General features: G+C 40.0%; 1 protein-coding gene across 3 annotated transcripts in view; it reads left to right on the top strand.

Annotated features, from left to right (window-relative positions):
* The first annotated feature begins 607 nt into the window (after positions 1-607).
* Positions 608-14714, top strand: part of FBXO22 (F-box protein 22) — a 31516-nt gene continuing 17409 nt past the window's right edge. Inside the window, exons 1-4 of one of the 3 annotated variants that reach the window (XM_007114656.2) lie at positions 608-851; positions 1214-1352; positions 11342-11429; positions 12239-12334. In XM_007114656.2, coding sequence (XP_007114718.2) covers positions 703-851; positions 1214-1352; positions 11342-11429; positions 12239-12334 — 472 coding nt within the window. In that variant the 5' untranslated portion in view covers positions 608-702. The remainder of the gene's footprint in view (positions 852-1213; positions 1353-11341; positions 11430-12238; positions 12335-14714) is intronic. The other 2 variants (XM_007114658.3, XM_007114657.4) reach the window with 2 other exon arrangements.

Raw genomic sequence — 14714 nt, 5'->3', positions numbered from 1 at the left:
TGGGCTTGCATCACCGGAAAGCTTAAATCACAGTAAAGCTAAAACTACGACTGCTGGGCCCCACCCCCAAGTGTTAAAGTCGGCCTGGGGTGAGGACCGAGAATGCGCCAAACTGAGAATTTCTCAGGTGAATCTGATGCTACTAGCAGGGAACTAGTGTTTGGGGCGTGCTTTCACAGCAATGGTAGGTGCTCTTTAAGCCGTTGAACACATTCAGAACTTGAGGGCTGCACGGTGTTGAATAAAGGTGGTGATTTTCACAGTTTTTCTTAAAGCAGATACTGCCAGTTCAAAAATTGGACTCATGCTGTTAACAGGCATTGGGACTGTGAAGACCCATACATTATTTAGTCTGTGCCTTCCAAGAACTCATGAATTAGAGAAAGACCTGTACCGACAAAGAAAATACCGCTGCAAGTGCAGTGAGAGGCACAGAAGGAGGTGGATATGGTTCGACTGTGGGAAGCCTGGAAAGTTCCGGGAGGATTACAGGACGCGTAGCCACCACCTCCAACCACCTGCCGGCGCTCCCAGACCAGCGCCGGAAACGCTTTGGCTTGGAGTCACGTGGGCGCCTCCTCAGCGGCCCCACCTCCCCTGACCGGCCGGAAGTGGCGCGCGCGCCTGCTCAGTGCGCGCACGACTCGGCCTACGCCGCTCCCTCGGAGCCGCCGTACTGCTTCCCCGTCGGGTTGGTGAGGCATGGAGCCGGTGGGCGGTGGCGGTGGCGGTGATCGCCGCGGCTCTTCCCCCGCAGACCCGCGAAGCACCTTCGTGTTGAGTAACCTAGCGGAGGTGGTGGAGCGTGTCCTCACCTTCCTGCCCGCCAAGGCGTTGCTGCGGGTGGCCGGGTGAGGGGAGAGGAGGCGGGAAGCTTACCTCGGGACGCCTGGGCTGGCGGGGTGGGCGGATACCGTCGGGACCCAGGGTTGACCCGGGCTCCCTGTCGCTACCCCTGCCCAGGTGGTGGCCCCCTACGCTAGGTACCCCGGCCGTAGTTTTCCCGGGGACCTTTCCCAGAGGAGCCAGGTTTTCTCTGCCCCTGGCTCTCCCTCCGAACCGGCGCCCGACGCCTCCCCCTCCCGGGGACTTCGGATCCCGCAGGAATCTCCTGCAGTTGCGCTAATGGGTGGTGGGGGCCGGTGGTTTGTGAGCCTCGGGAGAGAGGGAAGTGAACGTCCGTTCACAGCCCTTTGTGCGTTTGCGTCCCCAGCGTGTGTCGCTTATGGAGGGAGTGCGTGCGCAGAGTGTTGCGGACCCATCGGAGTGTGACCTGGATCTCCGCGGGCTCGGCGGATGCCGGCCACCTGGAGGAGCATTGCTTGGTCCGCATGGTAGCTGAAAAGCTGGAGGTAAGTAAGAAGGGGTGTTGTGTACAGTTCTTTGCAGGGTTGGTGGGTCAGTCGTTGAGAACTAAATGCAACAATTTTGTATACGGCGTTACGTTTTGTAGTTTAGGCAAGTTTTTCTCGTGACCTGAAAAGATTTTGTAAACATCAGTTTTACTGACTGTGTATTGTAAGGATGTGCCATGGCTGCTTTGACCGTTCTTCCCATGTTGGGCATTTTATGTATCCAGATTGCCCCTATTACGAAAATGCTGTTTAGAACCATCCTTTTACCTGCTTTCCTTGTCACTGTTTTGCAGGGATGGTAACTGAAGGATCTCTATTGCATAGTGTCACATAAAAATGCCAAGAACCAATACTTAAACCCAAAAATTTCAATCCCTGGTCCTGTTTAAAATTATATGTTTAGTATAATCTAAATTATTAAAAGCAAAAAAGGAAGAACAGAAAAGAAATAAGCCAAAATGCTAGCAACAGTTTCCTTTGAGGGTAGAAGTGTGTGTGCGTGTGTGTGTGTACACTATGTTTTTAAAAACTTTTGTTTCTTTTCCTTCAAATTTTTATCACTGCAAGTATTATTTTTATTTAGCTTTAAAAGTTTATATATTGCAATGGCTGTTAAAGCCAGGCAGACTTAGGTGTGAACCCAGCTTTGGCACATACTAGCTGTGTGACTTTGAAAATGTTACCTAAACTCTCTGAGCCTGTAAAATGAAAGGAAAATAATACCGTTTACACTCTTACAGAGTTGTAAGGATTAAATAATGAAAAGGTAACCCATGTAACATTACCTACAGTGCCAGGAATATAATGTTTTCAATAGTTGAAAGTATTATTCTCTATTAATATCGTTACTAAAATTCTTATACTAATACCCTTAAAGAAATTTATACATTGTAGAAAACTCTAGTGTGGAGACAAAAACATGAAAACCTTTTCCAAATCATTCATGCTCTTTTTCTTTGTGTCTGCCAAATTATCTAGTAGACATGATACTTTATAGCCATAAAGAAAGTTGATTTAGCATTTTTATTAGAAATATTTTAAAATCCACTGAAAATTTTATAAGACATCTTTTCATTTGGAACTTCTTTAAATGAGGTTCTAGTTGTCTTCTGTTTTGCTTTGAGAACATTTCATGTTGAAGATTGCCACTGTCACTTCTAGTGAGACTTGGGAAGGAAAATTCAGCAGTTGCTTCTCAGTGCGTACCAGAAAAGAGAATCATAAAACCTCAGGGTTAGACTTCCAAACTTTAAGAATAGGAAACCCAGGGCCTAAGCACTTCCAGGGGTTATTCTGCTGGTTTATGGCAGAGTCAGCACTAACACCTAAATCTCTTAAATTCTCTGTCCTTTACTCACTACACCTGGCATCACAAACTCAAATGACTCCAGAGTTAGGTAACTCACAGTGGGTGGATGACTCAGTGTGACATCATAAAAAGTGATAGGGCTATGGCAGACCAGATAGTGCTTGCTTCTCCTTGGCCCCAGTCAAGGGGAATGCAGTCTAATAAGTGTTGCCAGAATGTCTACTTTTTCAAAGTAAATCCACATTTTATATAAATATTTTGTGGGAATTTTAAATGTTGGCAACCAAAATACGTGTGTGTGTGTGTGTGTGTGTGTGTGTCTGTCTGTCTGTCTGTCTGTCTGCCTGCTTTGTTTTCTTAAGGAAAATTAATTATTTTAAAATTTAAGTATACTTGACTTACATCACTAAGTTAGTTCCAGATGCACAAGATAGTGATTTAATATTTCTATACATTACAAAATGATCACCATAAGTCTAGTTCTCCTCTGTCACCATACAAAGTTATTACAATATTGATTATATTCCCCATGCTGTACATTTCATCCCTGGGACTCATTTATTTTGTAACAGGGAGGTTGTACCTCTTAATCTCTCTTACCTGTTTTACTCATACCCCAACTTCCCTCCCCAATGACAACCACCTGTTTATTCTCCATCTGTGATTGTTTCTGATTTGTTATGTTTGTTCATTTGTTTTTTAGATTCCATATCTAAGTTAAAAAATATGATATTTGCCTTTCTCTGTTTGACTTATTTTACTTAGCCTAATACCCTCTAGGTCCATTCGTGTTGTCACAAATGGCAAGATTTCATTCTTTTTTTTTATGGCTGAGTAATATTACATTGTATAGGTATACCACATCTTTATCCATTCATCTATTTGTGGGCACTTAGGTTGCTTCCATATCTTGGCTGTTGTAAATAATGCTGCAGTGCATATATCTATTCAAATTAGTGTTTTTTTTTTCCTCCCAGAAAAATACCCAGAGGTGGTATTGCTGGTCATATGGTAGTTCTCTTTTTAATTTTTTGAGGAACTTTCATACTGTTTTCTACAGTGGCTATATCATTTTACATTCCCATCAACGATGCATGAAGTTACCTTTTCTCTGCATCCTTGCCAACACTTATTGTTTCTTGTCTTTGATAGTACCTATTCTGACTAGTGTGAGGTGGTATCTTGTTATGGTTTTGATTTGCACTTCTCTGATGATTAGTGATGCTGAACATCTTTTCATGTGTCTGTTGCTTGTCTGTAAGTCTGTGGAGTCTATGCAGGTTCTCTGCCTTTTTTTATATATAAATAATTTTTATTGGAGTATGGTTGCTTTACTCTGCCTATTTTTTAATTGCGTTGTTTGTTTCTTTGGATAAGTTATATGAGTTCTTTGTAGATTTTGGATATTAACTCCCATAAGAGATATATATTGTTTCCAAATATCTTCTCCCATTCAGTAGGCTGCCTTTTGGTTTTGTTGATAGTTTCTTTCACTGTGCAAAAGCTTTTTAGTTTGATGTAGTCCCATTTGTTTATTTTTGCTTTTGTTTCCCTTGCCTGAGAAGACATATCCAAAAAATATTGTGAAGACTCATGTCAAAGAGTGTACTGCCTATGTTTTCTTCTAGGAATTTCATGGTTTTAGGTCTTACGTTTAAGTCTTTAATGCCTTTTGAGTTTATTTTTGTGTACAGTGTGAGAAAGTAGTCTAGTTTGATTCTTCTGCATGTAGCACTTCAGTTTTCCCAACACCATTTATTGAAGAGGCTGTCTTTTCCCCATTTTATATTCTTGCCTCCTTCATCATAGGTGAATTGACTATGTAAGTGTGGGTTTATTTCTGGACTCTATTCTGTTACATTGATCTATGTGTCTGTTTTTGTGCCAGTACCACAGTGTTTTGATTACTGTAGTATAGTTTGAAATCATGGAATGTGATACCTCCAGCCTTGTTCTTTTTTCTCAAGGTTGTTTTGGCTATTCTGGGTCTTTTGTGTTTCCATACAAATTTTAGAGTTATTTGTTGTAGTTTTATGAAAATGCTTTTGGTATTTTCATAGGGATTGCATTGAACCTGTAGTACATTGGGGCGTATGGTCATTTTCACAGTATTAATTCTTCCAGTTGATGACCACAGCATATCTTTCCATTTGTGTCATCTTCAGTTTCTTTCATCAATGTCTTATGATTTTCTGAGTACAGGTCTTTTACCTCCTTGGTTATTTTATTCCTAGGGTTTTTTTTTTTTTTTTTTTAATTATTTTCTTTAGTTTTTTGGCTGCGTTGGGTCTTAGTTGCGGCACATGGGATCTTCATTGAGGCATGCAGGATCTTTCATTGTGGCATGCGGTCTCTTAGTTACAGCGCTTGGGCTTCTCTCTAGTTGTGGTGCGTGGGCTCTGTAGTTTGCGGCACGTGGGCTCACTCATTGAGGTGCGTGAGCGCAGTAGTTGTGGTGTGCAGGCTTAGTTGCCCTGCGGCATGTGGGATTTTAGTTCCCCGAACAGGGATCGAACCCACATCCCCTGTGTTGGAAGGAGGATTCTCTACCACTGGACCACCAGGGAAGTCCCTTTTATTATTTTTTTAATATCTATTATTTAGTCTGCGGCATGTGGGATCTTTGTTGCTGTGTGTGGGATCATTTTAATTGCGGCATGTGGGATCTTTAGTTGCAGCATGCAGGATCTTTAGTTTTGGCATGCGGGCTCTTTTAGTTGGGGCATGCGGGATCTAGCTCCCTGACCAGGGATTGAACCCGGGCCCCCTGCATTGGGAGCATGGAGTCTTAACCACTGGACCACCAGGGAAGTCCCAATTCTTTTTGATGTAAATGGGATTGTTTTCTTAATTTCTCTTTCTGATAGTTCTTTGTTAGTGTATAGAAACACAACAGATTTCTGTATATTAATTTTGTATCCTGAAACTTTACTGAATTCAGTTAATAGCTCTAATAGTTTTTTGGTAGTGTCTTTAGGGTATTCTATATATAGTATTATGTTATCTGCAAACAGTGAGAGTTTTACTTCTTCCTTTCCAATTTGGATTCCGTTTATTTCTTTTTCTTGTCTGATTGCCATGGCTAGAACTTGCAATACTATGTTGAATAAAAGTGGCGAGGGTGGGCATCCTTGTCTTGTTCCTAATCTCAGAGGAAATGTTTTCTTTCAGCTTTTCACTATTTTGTATAGTGTCTATTTAGTATGATGTTAGCTGTGAGTTTGTCATATATGACCTTTATTATGTAGAGGTATGTTCCCTCTATATCCACTTTCTGGAGTTATTATCATAATTGGATTTTGAATTTTGTCAAAAACTTTTTCTGCATTTATTGAGATGATCATATTTTTATTCTTAAGTTTGTTCATGTGTCATATTACATGGATTGACTTGCAGATATTGAACCATCCTCGCATCCCTGGGATAAATTCCACTTGATCATGGTGTATTATTCTTTTAATGTATTATTGAATTTGGTGTGCTTATACTTTGTTGAGTTTTGCATCTGTGTTCATCAGGGGTATTGGCTTGTAATTTTCCTTTTTTGTGGTGTCTTTATCTGGTTTTGGTACAGGGTGAAGCCTCATAAGAATGAGTTTGGAAGCATTTCTTCCTCTTCTTTCTTTTGGAATAATTTGAGAAGGATAGGTGTCAACTCTAAATGTTGGATAGAATTCACCCGTGAAGCTCCATGGTCCTGAACTCTTGTTTGGGAGTTTTTAAACTACTGATTCAGTTTCAGTGTTGCTAATTGGTCTGTTCATATTTTCTGTTTCTTTCTGATTCAGTCTTAGGAGATTATATGTTGCTAGAAATTTATCCCGTTCTTCTAGATTGTCCATTTTATTGGCATGTAATTGTTGATAGTAATCTCTTCAGATCTTTTGTATTTTTGTGGTGTCAGTTGTAACATCTCCTTGATCATTTTATTTTTCTGATTTCAGCTCTCTTTTTCTTGATAAGTCTGGCTAAAGGTTTATCTAAATTTTGTTTATCTTTTCACAGAACCAGCTCTTAGTTTCTTTGCTCTTTCCTGTTGTTTTACTGTCTCTATTTCATTTATTTCTGCTCTGAGCTTTATGATTTCTTCTAACTGGGTTTGTGTGTTCTTCTTTTTCTAGTTGCTTTAGGTATAAGGTTAGGTTTTGTAACTGAGATTTTTCTTGTATTCTGAGGTAGGCTTGCATTGCTATAAACTTACCTTTTAGAACTGCTTTTGCTGCATCCCACAGATTTTGGATCGTGTTTCCATATTCATTTGTCACCAGGTATTTTTTCTTGTCACCAGGTATTTGATTTCTTCAGTTACCCATTGGTTACTTAGTCACATATTGTTTGACCTACCAGTGTTTTTTTGCCATTTTTTTTTCTTGTGGTTAATTTCTAGTCTCATAGTGTTGTGGTCAGAAAAGATGCTGGATGTGATTTCAGTCTTCTTAAATTTATCGAGACTTGTTCTGTGGCCTAACATATTATCTACCCTAGAGAGTATTCGATGTGCACTTGAAAATAATGTGTATTCTGCTGCTTTTGGATGGAATGTTATATATGTTATATCTATTAAGTCCGTCTGTCATAATGTATTGTTTAAGGCCAGTGTTTCCTTGTTGATATTCTCTCTGAATGATCTGTCCATTGATGTAAGTGGGGTGTTAAAGTCCCCTACTATTATTGAGTTACTGGGACTTTCTCTTTTTGTTTCTATTTGGTTTATGTATTTAGGTGCTCCCTTTTTGGGTGCATATATATTTACAGTTGTTATGTATTGTTGGATCAATCCATTTATCAAAGTAGTGCTACCCAGCTTGCTTTTCATTTCCATTTCCGTGGAATACCTTTTTCCATCCCCTTACTTTCAGTGTGTGTGTCTTTAGATCTGAAGTGAGTTTCTTCTAGGCACTATGTTTATGGGTCTTATTTTTTCACCCATTCAGCCAGTCTGTGTCTTTTGATTGGAGCATTTAGTCTGTTTACATTTAAAGTAATAATTGATAAGTATGTACTTATTGTTGTTTTGTTCATTGTTTCCAGGTTGCTTTTGTAGTTCTTTTTTCCTTCTTTTGCTTGCCTCCCTTGTGATTTGATGACTATCCTTAGTGTTAGGATTGGATTCCTTTATCTTGTGTGTGTGTGTGTGTAGCTATTATAGATTTTTGGTTTGTAATTACCTTGAGGTTCATATATAACAGCCCATGTATATATTTGTGATTATTTTAAGTTGATGATTCTTAAGTTCAAACACATTCTAACAAACCTTCATCCACCCCCACCTTTTATTGTTTTTCTACATTATATTTTCGTTTTTTGTTTGTTTGTGTCCCTTAACTACTTTTTGTGGATATAGATGATTTTATTACTTTTGTCTTTTAACCTTCCTACTAGATTTTTTTTTAAAATTTATTTATTTAATTTATTTATTTTTGGCTGTGTTGGGTCTTCGTTGCTGTGTGTGGGCTTTCTCTAGTTGTGTTGACGGGCTTCTCATTGCAGTGGCTTCTCTTGTTGTGGAGCACGGGCTCTAGGCCTGCAGGCTTCAGTAGTTGTGGTGCATGGGCTCAGTAGCTGTGGCTTGCGGGCCCTAGAGCGCAGGCTCAGTAGTTTTAGCCCCTGGGCCTAGCTGCTCTGCAGCATGTGGGATCTTCCCGGACCAGGGCTCGAACCTGTGTCCCCTGCATTGGCAGGTGGATTCTTAACCTCTGCGCCACCAGGGAAGCCCCCTACTAGATTTTTATATTGCCTAGTGTGGTGTTTTTCTTTTCTGTTTAGAGAAGTCCCTTAAGCATTTTTTATAAAGGCTGTTTACAGGTGCTGAACTCTTAGGTTTTGCTTGTCTGTAAAACTCTATATCGCTCCTTCAAATCTGAATAATAGCCTTGCCGGATAGACTGTTCTTGGTTGTGGGTTTTTTCCTTTCATCACATTGAATATATCATGCCGTTCCCTTCTGGCCTGCAAAGTGTCTACTGAAAAATTTGCTGACAGTGTTATTGGAATTCCCTTGTACCTAACTAGTTCCTTTTCCCTTGCTCCTTTTAAGATTCTCCCTTAATCTTAAGTTTTTGCCCTTTTAATTACTATGTGTCTTGGTGTGGACCTCTGAGTTCATCTTGTTTGGGACTGTGCTTCATGGACCTGGATGTCTGTTTCCTTTCCCAGATTAGGGAAGTTTTTAGCTACTATTCTTCAAATAAGTTCTCTGCCTCTTTCTCTCTCCTCAACTTCTGGGACCCCTATATTGTGAATGTTAGTACTCTTGATGTTGTCCCAGAGGTTTCTTAAACTATTGTCATTAAAAAAATTTTTTGTTCTGTTCAGTTTGAGTAGTTTGTACTATATCTTTTAGTGCACTCATCCATTCCTCTGTATCATGTAAGCTACTGTTGATTCCTTCTAGTGTGGTTTTTATTTCAGCTATTGTGTTTTTCAGATGTTTGATTCTTCTTTATCACTTACTGTTAAACTTCTCACTGTGTTTGTCCATTGTTTTCCTGATTTCATTGAGCATATTTGTGATCATCATCTTGAACTCTTTATCAGATAGATTGCTTATCTCTCATCACTTACTTTTTCCTCTGGGATTTTGCCTTGTTCCTTTGTTTGGGACATATTCCTCTGTCACCTCATTTTGCCTGATTTTTCTGTTTTTATTTCTTTGTATTAGGCAGGTCATTTATGCTTCCTGATCTTGGAGAAGTAGGAGATGTCCTCTGGGGCCCAGGAGCACAGTTCCCTCTGGTCACCAGAGCTGTATCCTCTAGGGATGCCCCTTATGTGGGCTGCAAGGGCCCTTCTGTTGTGGCAGGGCTGATTACTGTGGGTGTGCTGGTAGGCAAGGCTGGCCCCCCAGCCTTATTGGCTGCCAGCTGCTCCTCATGTGGAGACTGCCAGCTGCTGGTGGGTGGGGCTGGGTCCTGGTGAAGTTGGCTCTGTGGCCTGGAGAAGGGGCTGGAGCTGGTGGGTAGGTAAGCCCTTGGCACTAGTAGACTGGAGGGAGGACTCCAAAATGGTGCTAGCCAGCATCAGTGTCTTCCTGCTAGAACAAGTTCCTGTAAATGCTTCTGCTAGTGTCTCTGTCCCTAGGGAGAGTCCCAGTTGCCTCCTGCCTCTCCAGGAGGCTCTCCAAGATCAGGAAGTATGTCTGACCCAGGCTCCTTTCAAATTACTGCCTCTTAGCTGGGACTCAGGGCATATGAGATTTTGCATGCACCCTCTATGAACAGAGTCTCTGTTTCCTCTAGCCCTCTGGCTCTTCTGTACACAAGCCCTGCTGGCCTTCATAGCCAGATGTTCTGGGGCCTCATCTTCCTGGTGTAGGACCCCTGGGCTGGGGAGTCCAATGTGGGGCTCGGATCCCTCACTCCTTGTGGAGAACCTCTGCAATTGTGATTATCCTCCCATTTGTAGGTCACCTATTCAGGGGTGTGGGTCTTGATTATACTGTATCTCCAGTTTCCCCCTTCTGCCCTTCTCATGGTGGTTCCTTCTTTATGTCTTTAGTTGTGGAAAATTTTTTCTGCTAGTCTTGAAGTTGTTCTCATCAATAGTTCCTCTATAAATAGTTGTAATTTTAGAGTGCCTGTGGTAGGATGAGTCAAGGTCTTATCACTCTGTTATCTTAGCCACTCCTCCCCAAATTATATTCTTTGAAAATGCCTTGTGGACCAAGGAAACTATATCCATAGGTCTTATCCAACCCTTAAGCGACCTCAGGTTCATCATTCTATCTCGGTATGTTTTATGAGTTTGTCTATATGGAATCTATTCTGAAACATCTTAACTTTCTGAAATCAACATTTCTTTTTCATTTAGTCAGTGTTGAGGCTTTGCTACATGCTCACTTCTTCATTCCATTTTGATAGTAAAAATCTTCGAAAATAACCAGCTTAGGAGGAAAAATATGTTCACCTTTTCATTTAGTTGAGCCACTTTGCCACTTGTCTGTTATGAATTTTGGTGGAAAACAAATAAGCCCAGGTTGTAAGGGCTTACAAGCCCTCCCTTGTAAGTGGAGATAAGACACAAACAAGAATGATTGGGATGTCAGGGATGTCGCATATGAGGTCAGAGGTCCTAAGGAAGTCTAGGAAAAGGTTTTATAGAGGGTCTGGCACTTAACGCTGTTTCTTAAGGGAAACAATCTTAAATCAAGTACAAAAGGAAGAGAGCTGCAGAAGAATATATACAGAAGCGGGCTTGTTTGGATAATAGTGAGCAATAGATTCCTGTAGGAAACTAGTTGGCAAGCTGGAAGTGAAAGCCTGGATTATTTAATTTGGTAGGCAATGAAAAGAGGAATGACACGATCTGTATACCTTCCCTCTGTTGCTGAGACGTTTCTGTTGCTGTGATACCTGTTCACATAAAGCAAGTGGAATCTTTTGCTGGTACTTAATGTTTTTGTTTAAGAGCTTAAATTATTGTGAAAATGAACTTCTTGAGTCAAGCTGGAATGAGTTTGACTTGAAGAAATAATAGATGCTCAATGAACTGAAAATGAAAGCTCATGAGTGACAAATGAGTGAGAAATGGATAGACTCAGAATGCCAATACTGACCTGAAGGGAGGATAGGGCAATGGTAGTTTGGACCAGGGCAAAACTTTAAGGGACCACAAAAGCATTCATAGATTTGTGTGATCAAATTTTTTTGATTTTTTTTTTTTTTTTTTTCCTTTGCAGAATGTCCATATCTTACCACGGACAGTTCTTTACATGGCTGATTCAGAAACTTTCATTAGTCTGGAGGAGTGTCGTGGCCATAAGAGAGGTGAATATCAAAGGAAAAAGTTTTGGATTTTTTTTTTTTGTTCCCTGTGTACCTCTTTTTGGAGATAAATACTGTTCTCATTCTGAGAGTTGCTGACTTTCTGAGGCTATGGGCCTACTCCCTGCAGAATGCATGAATATGCTGTCTTTGAACTTTGAGAAGCCCTTTTGCTTTGAAGATTGATTTCTAAACCTTGTGGTACAATTGAAACAAATTCTTTAGTAAGGTGTTTTTCTCTTTTTTAAATACTTTAATCCTCTAGGCCTTTCTTTTTACTATTAAAACAGGATATCTTTGGGTATTCAAGCCTTTTATTATATTGGATGACCATTTACCAAGGTTATCTGTAGATACTGTGCATTCTTCTTGGCTTGCTAAATGAAGAAGCAGACTGTATCCCATGTTGGGCACACTGAGGCCCAGAGTTAGACTTGGATAGTGGATTATCATTGTCTGATTTGAATCCAGGTGACAGTGTGGTAGAAAAGTCATTATGCTTTAATATCAGCTGAACAGAAAGGTATAATAGTAAATCTGAAAATCAGCTGCTACTGCTGATGTCATTGAGGCAAAAGCAGTATGTGAACAAGTAGAAAAAGGCAAACCGGCAATGTTGAAGGTCAGATTTAGAATTTAACATAAAACGAGGGCTCAAAACAGAAAAACTTTTTTGTTTTTAATCAAAGATTTTAGACTTCCTTGTAAAGTGTTCTGGTGTAAAATAATTTAATATTTGCTTTTTTCCCCCCTTCCTCATCAAATTTGACCTTAAATGGATGACATTGAATAATTTTCCTGTGTTATTACAGCCAGGAAAAGAACTACTATGGAAGCAGCATTTGCCCTTGAGAAGCTATTCCCAAAACAATGCCACGTCCTTGGGATTGTGACCCCAGGGATTGTAGGTGAGAGAATACCAACTTGATTTCCTTGCTTTGCGTTAATGTGGGGTCCTATAGTTTGGTGGGTTATTTGTAGCTTAACAGCATGTTTATATTTTTGGCCATCCAAAGTACAATAAAGTTGGTCATATATACCATTGTATTGTATTTCACTTATATTAATTTTCCTTAGGTTATTGTGGTTAATATTTCAAATATCAGGGCTGTCCATGTAAACCAAATCTAATTCATATCTTTCCAGTAGCCATTCATAAGAGGACAAAGATCTCATTCTTCCTTTCTACAAACTGGAAAGTATTAGCAAGCATTCTTACTTTTGTCAGTTCAGCCAGAACTGTTTCTGGTGGAGAGGGGTGAGGTAGGGCTGGGATCAGGAGCTGCAGTAGGCCTTACTAGGAAACTTCTCTTTCTCTGCTTGGCTGCCACTGTTTGACGTTTATAGCAGGAACTTTCCTTTTCCAAGTTTGCTACTGGTGAATTTTTGCTGGTTTTAATTATTTTGACTTCTGTTCTGTATCTAATGGGGGGAGCAAGATCCTGTTAAAGCTGTCATGGTGCAGTGGTTCACATCCCTAGATGGGGATCCCAGCTATACCACTTTAGTATTGGTATGACTTTGGGTGAGTTAGCTGACCTCATGGGGCTTCAGTTTCCCCATCTGTCACATGGGGGTGATTGATAGTACCTTCTTCAGAGGGTTTGAGGATTAAATGAGTTAGCACATGTACAGTATGTAGAATAGAGATATGTAATAAGTGGTGACTAAATGTTAGCTATTATTATTTCTTGTTGCACTCCATAAATGGCATTTTTAATCTTCACTGAGAGACTTTTGATTGGAATTTAGGAGTCTTGTACAATGAACCAGAAAGGATTTCAAGTGTTTACAGATGAATAAGGGTAAATGTATGGTTGATGGGGGACTGTTTCATCCCTCTTGCTATCAGCTCCCACCCCTTTACTATTATATCAGCCCCATCACCACAGATTTCGTTTCTCATTGGATTAAAAAAAATTATGGCAGTGACTGATTTTGTTTTAACTTTCGAATTTTCCTTAAATGAGTGATCTAGTTTTTACCATTATTAGTTATTAACAAATGCTTCTATAGAAACATAGCTTTCATTTCTTACATCATTTGGTTAGGCCTTCCCACCCTACACTCTGTGGCATCCTCAAAGCATGACTAAGGTTCTCCTCTTTAAAATTTCAGCTGGGGGTTAGGGACAGGAGAGGGCGGGCCAACCTGGGCAACACTCCTGCCTCCATGACCCCATAGTGAGGGGTGGGCAGTCTACCTGAAGACTTCCTCTCGTGTTTGCCATGTTTCAGAGCAGTTGGGCATATTTCTAAGTTCTCTTAATGATCTTCATGTTGGGAATGAGTATCATTCCAACTCCCTTTAGTCGGGACCTGTCCTCTTGTGTTTTCTTGGACCTACTCCTTACCCTTCTTATTGATTCTTGTTTCCACAGCTGAGCACTTTCTTTGTTCCACATACGTCACAGAAAACTTCCACCAAGACAGTTGATTGGATTCCTTTTTCTTAGGCCACAGTTAGTGATTATTTCTAAAATAGACATTGGCTACTAACCCATCTTCCTTCCTTTAGGTTGGAAAAATGTCAAGTTTGAGAATTTGTTCATTTTTATATATACAAATCATTTTCTTTCTTAATTGAGGTAAAACTTTACTTACAGTGAAATGCACAATCCTAAGTGTACAGTTTAATGAATTTTGACAAATTCATATCCTGGTGAAACTGACATGCTAGTCAATATTTAGTATGTTTCCATCACCCCAGGAAGTTCCCTCATGCCCTCTTCCTGCCATTCCCTACTTGCCGTAGGAAACCCCAGTTCCAATTTCAGTGACCATAGATTAGTTTAGCCTGTTGTTGAATGTAATATAAATGGAATCATGTTATATACTCTCTTTATCTTGACTCTTTCACTCAACATAAATATTTTTAACAACATAATATTTTTGAGACTCATGTTATTTTGCATATGAGTAATTCATTAAAAAAATTCTAGAGTAGTATTCTGCGACTTAACTTGAATTAATTTTTGTGTATGGTATAAGGTAGGTTCAGGGTTAATTTTTTTTCGTATGTTTATCTAGGTATTCCAACACCATTTTTTGAAGACTTCTCTTCCTCATTAAATTGTCTCAGCACCTTTGTCAAAAATAATTGGCTGTATGTTTGTGGATCTGTTTCTGGATTTAATTCTGTTCCATTGATTTATTTGTGTATCCTTAAGCCAGAGTCATATTACTGTAGGTCTTGATGTTCTTTTTTTTTTTTTTTTTTTTTGTGGTATGCGGGCCTCCCTCTGCTGTGGCCTCTCCCGTTGCGGAGCACAGGCTCCGGACGCGCAGG

This window comes from Physeter macrocephalus, chromosome 11, assembly GCF_002837175.3.
Source record: "Physeter macrocephalus isolate SW-GA chromosome 11, ASM283717v5, whole genome shotgun sequence".
Classification (NCBI taxonomy): domain Eukaryota; kingdom Metazoa; phylum Chordata; class Mammalia; order Artiodactyla; family Physeteridae; genus Physeter; species Physeter macrocephalus.
Note: the sequence above shows the minus strand (reverse complement) of the source record. Positions and strands in the feature narration are given on the sequence as shown.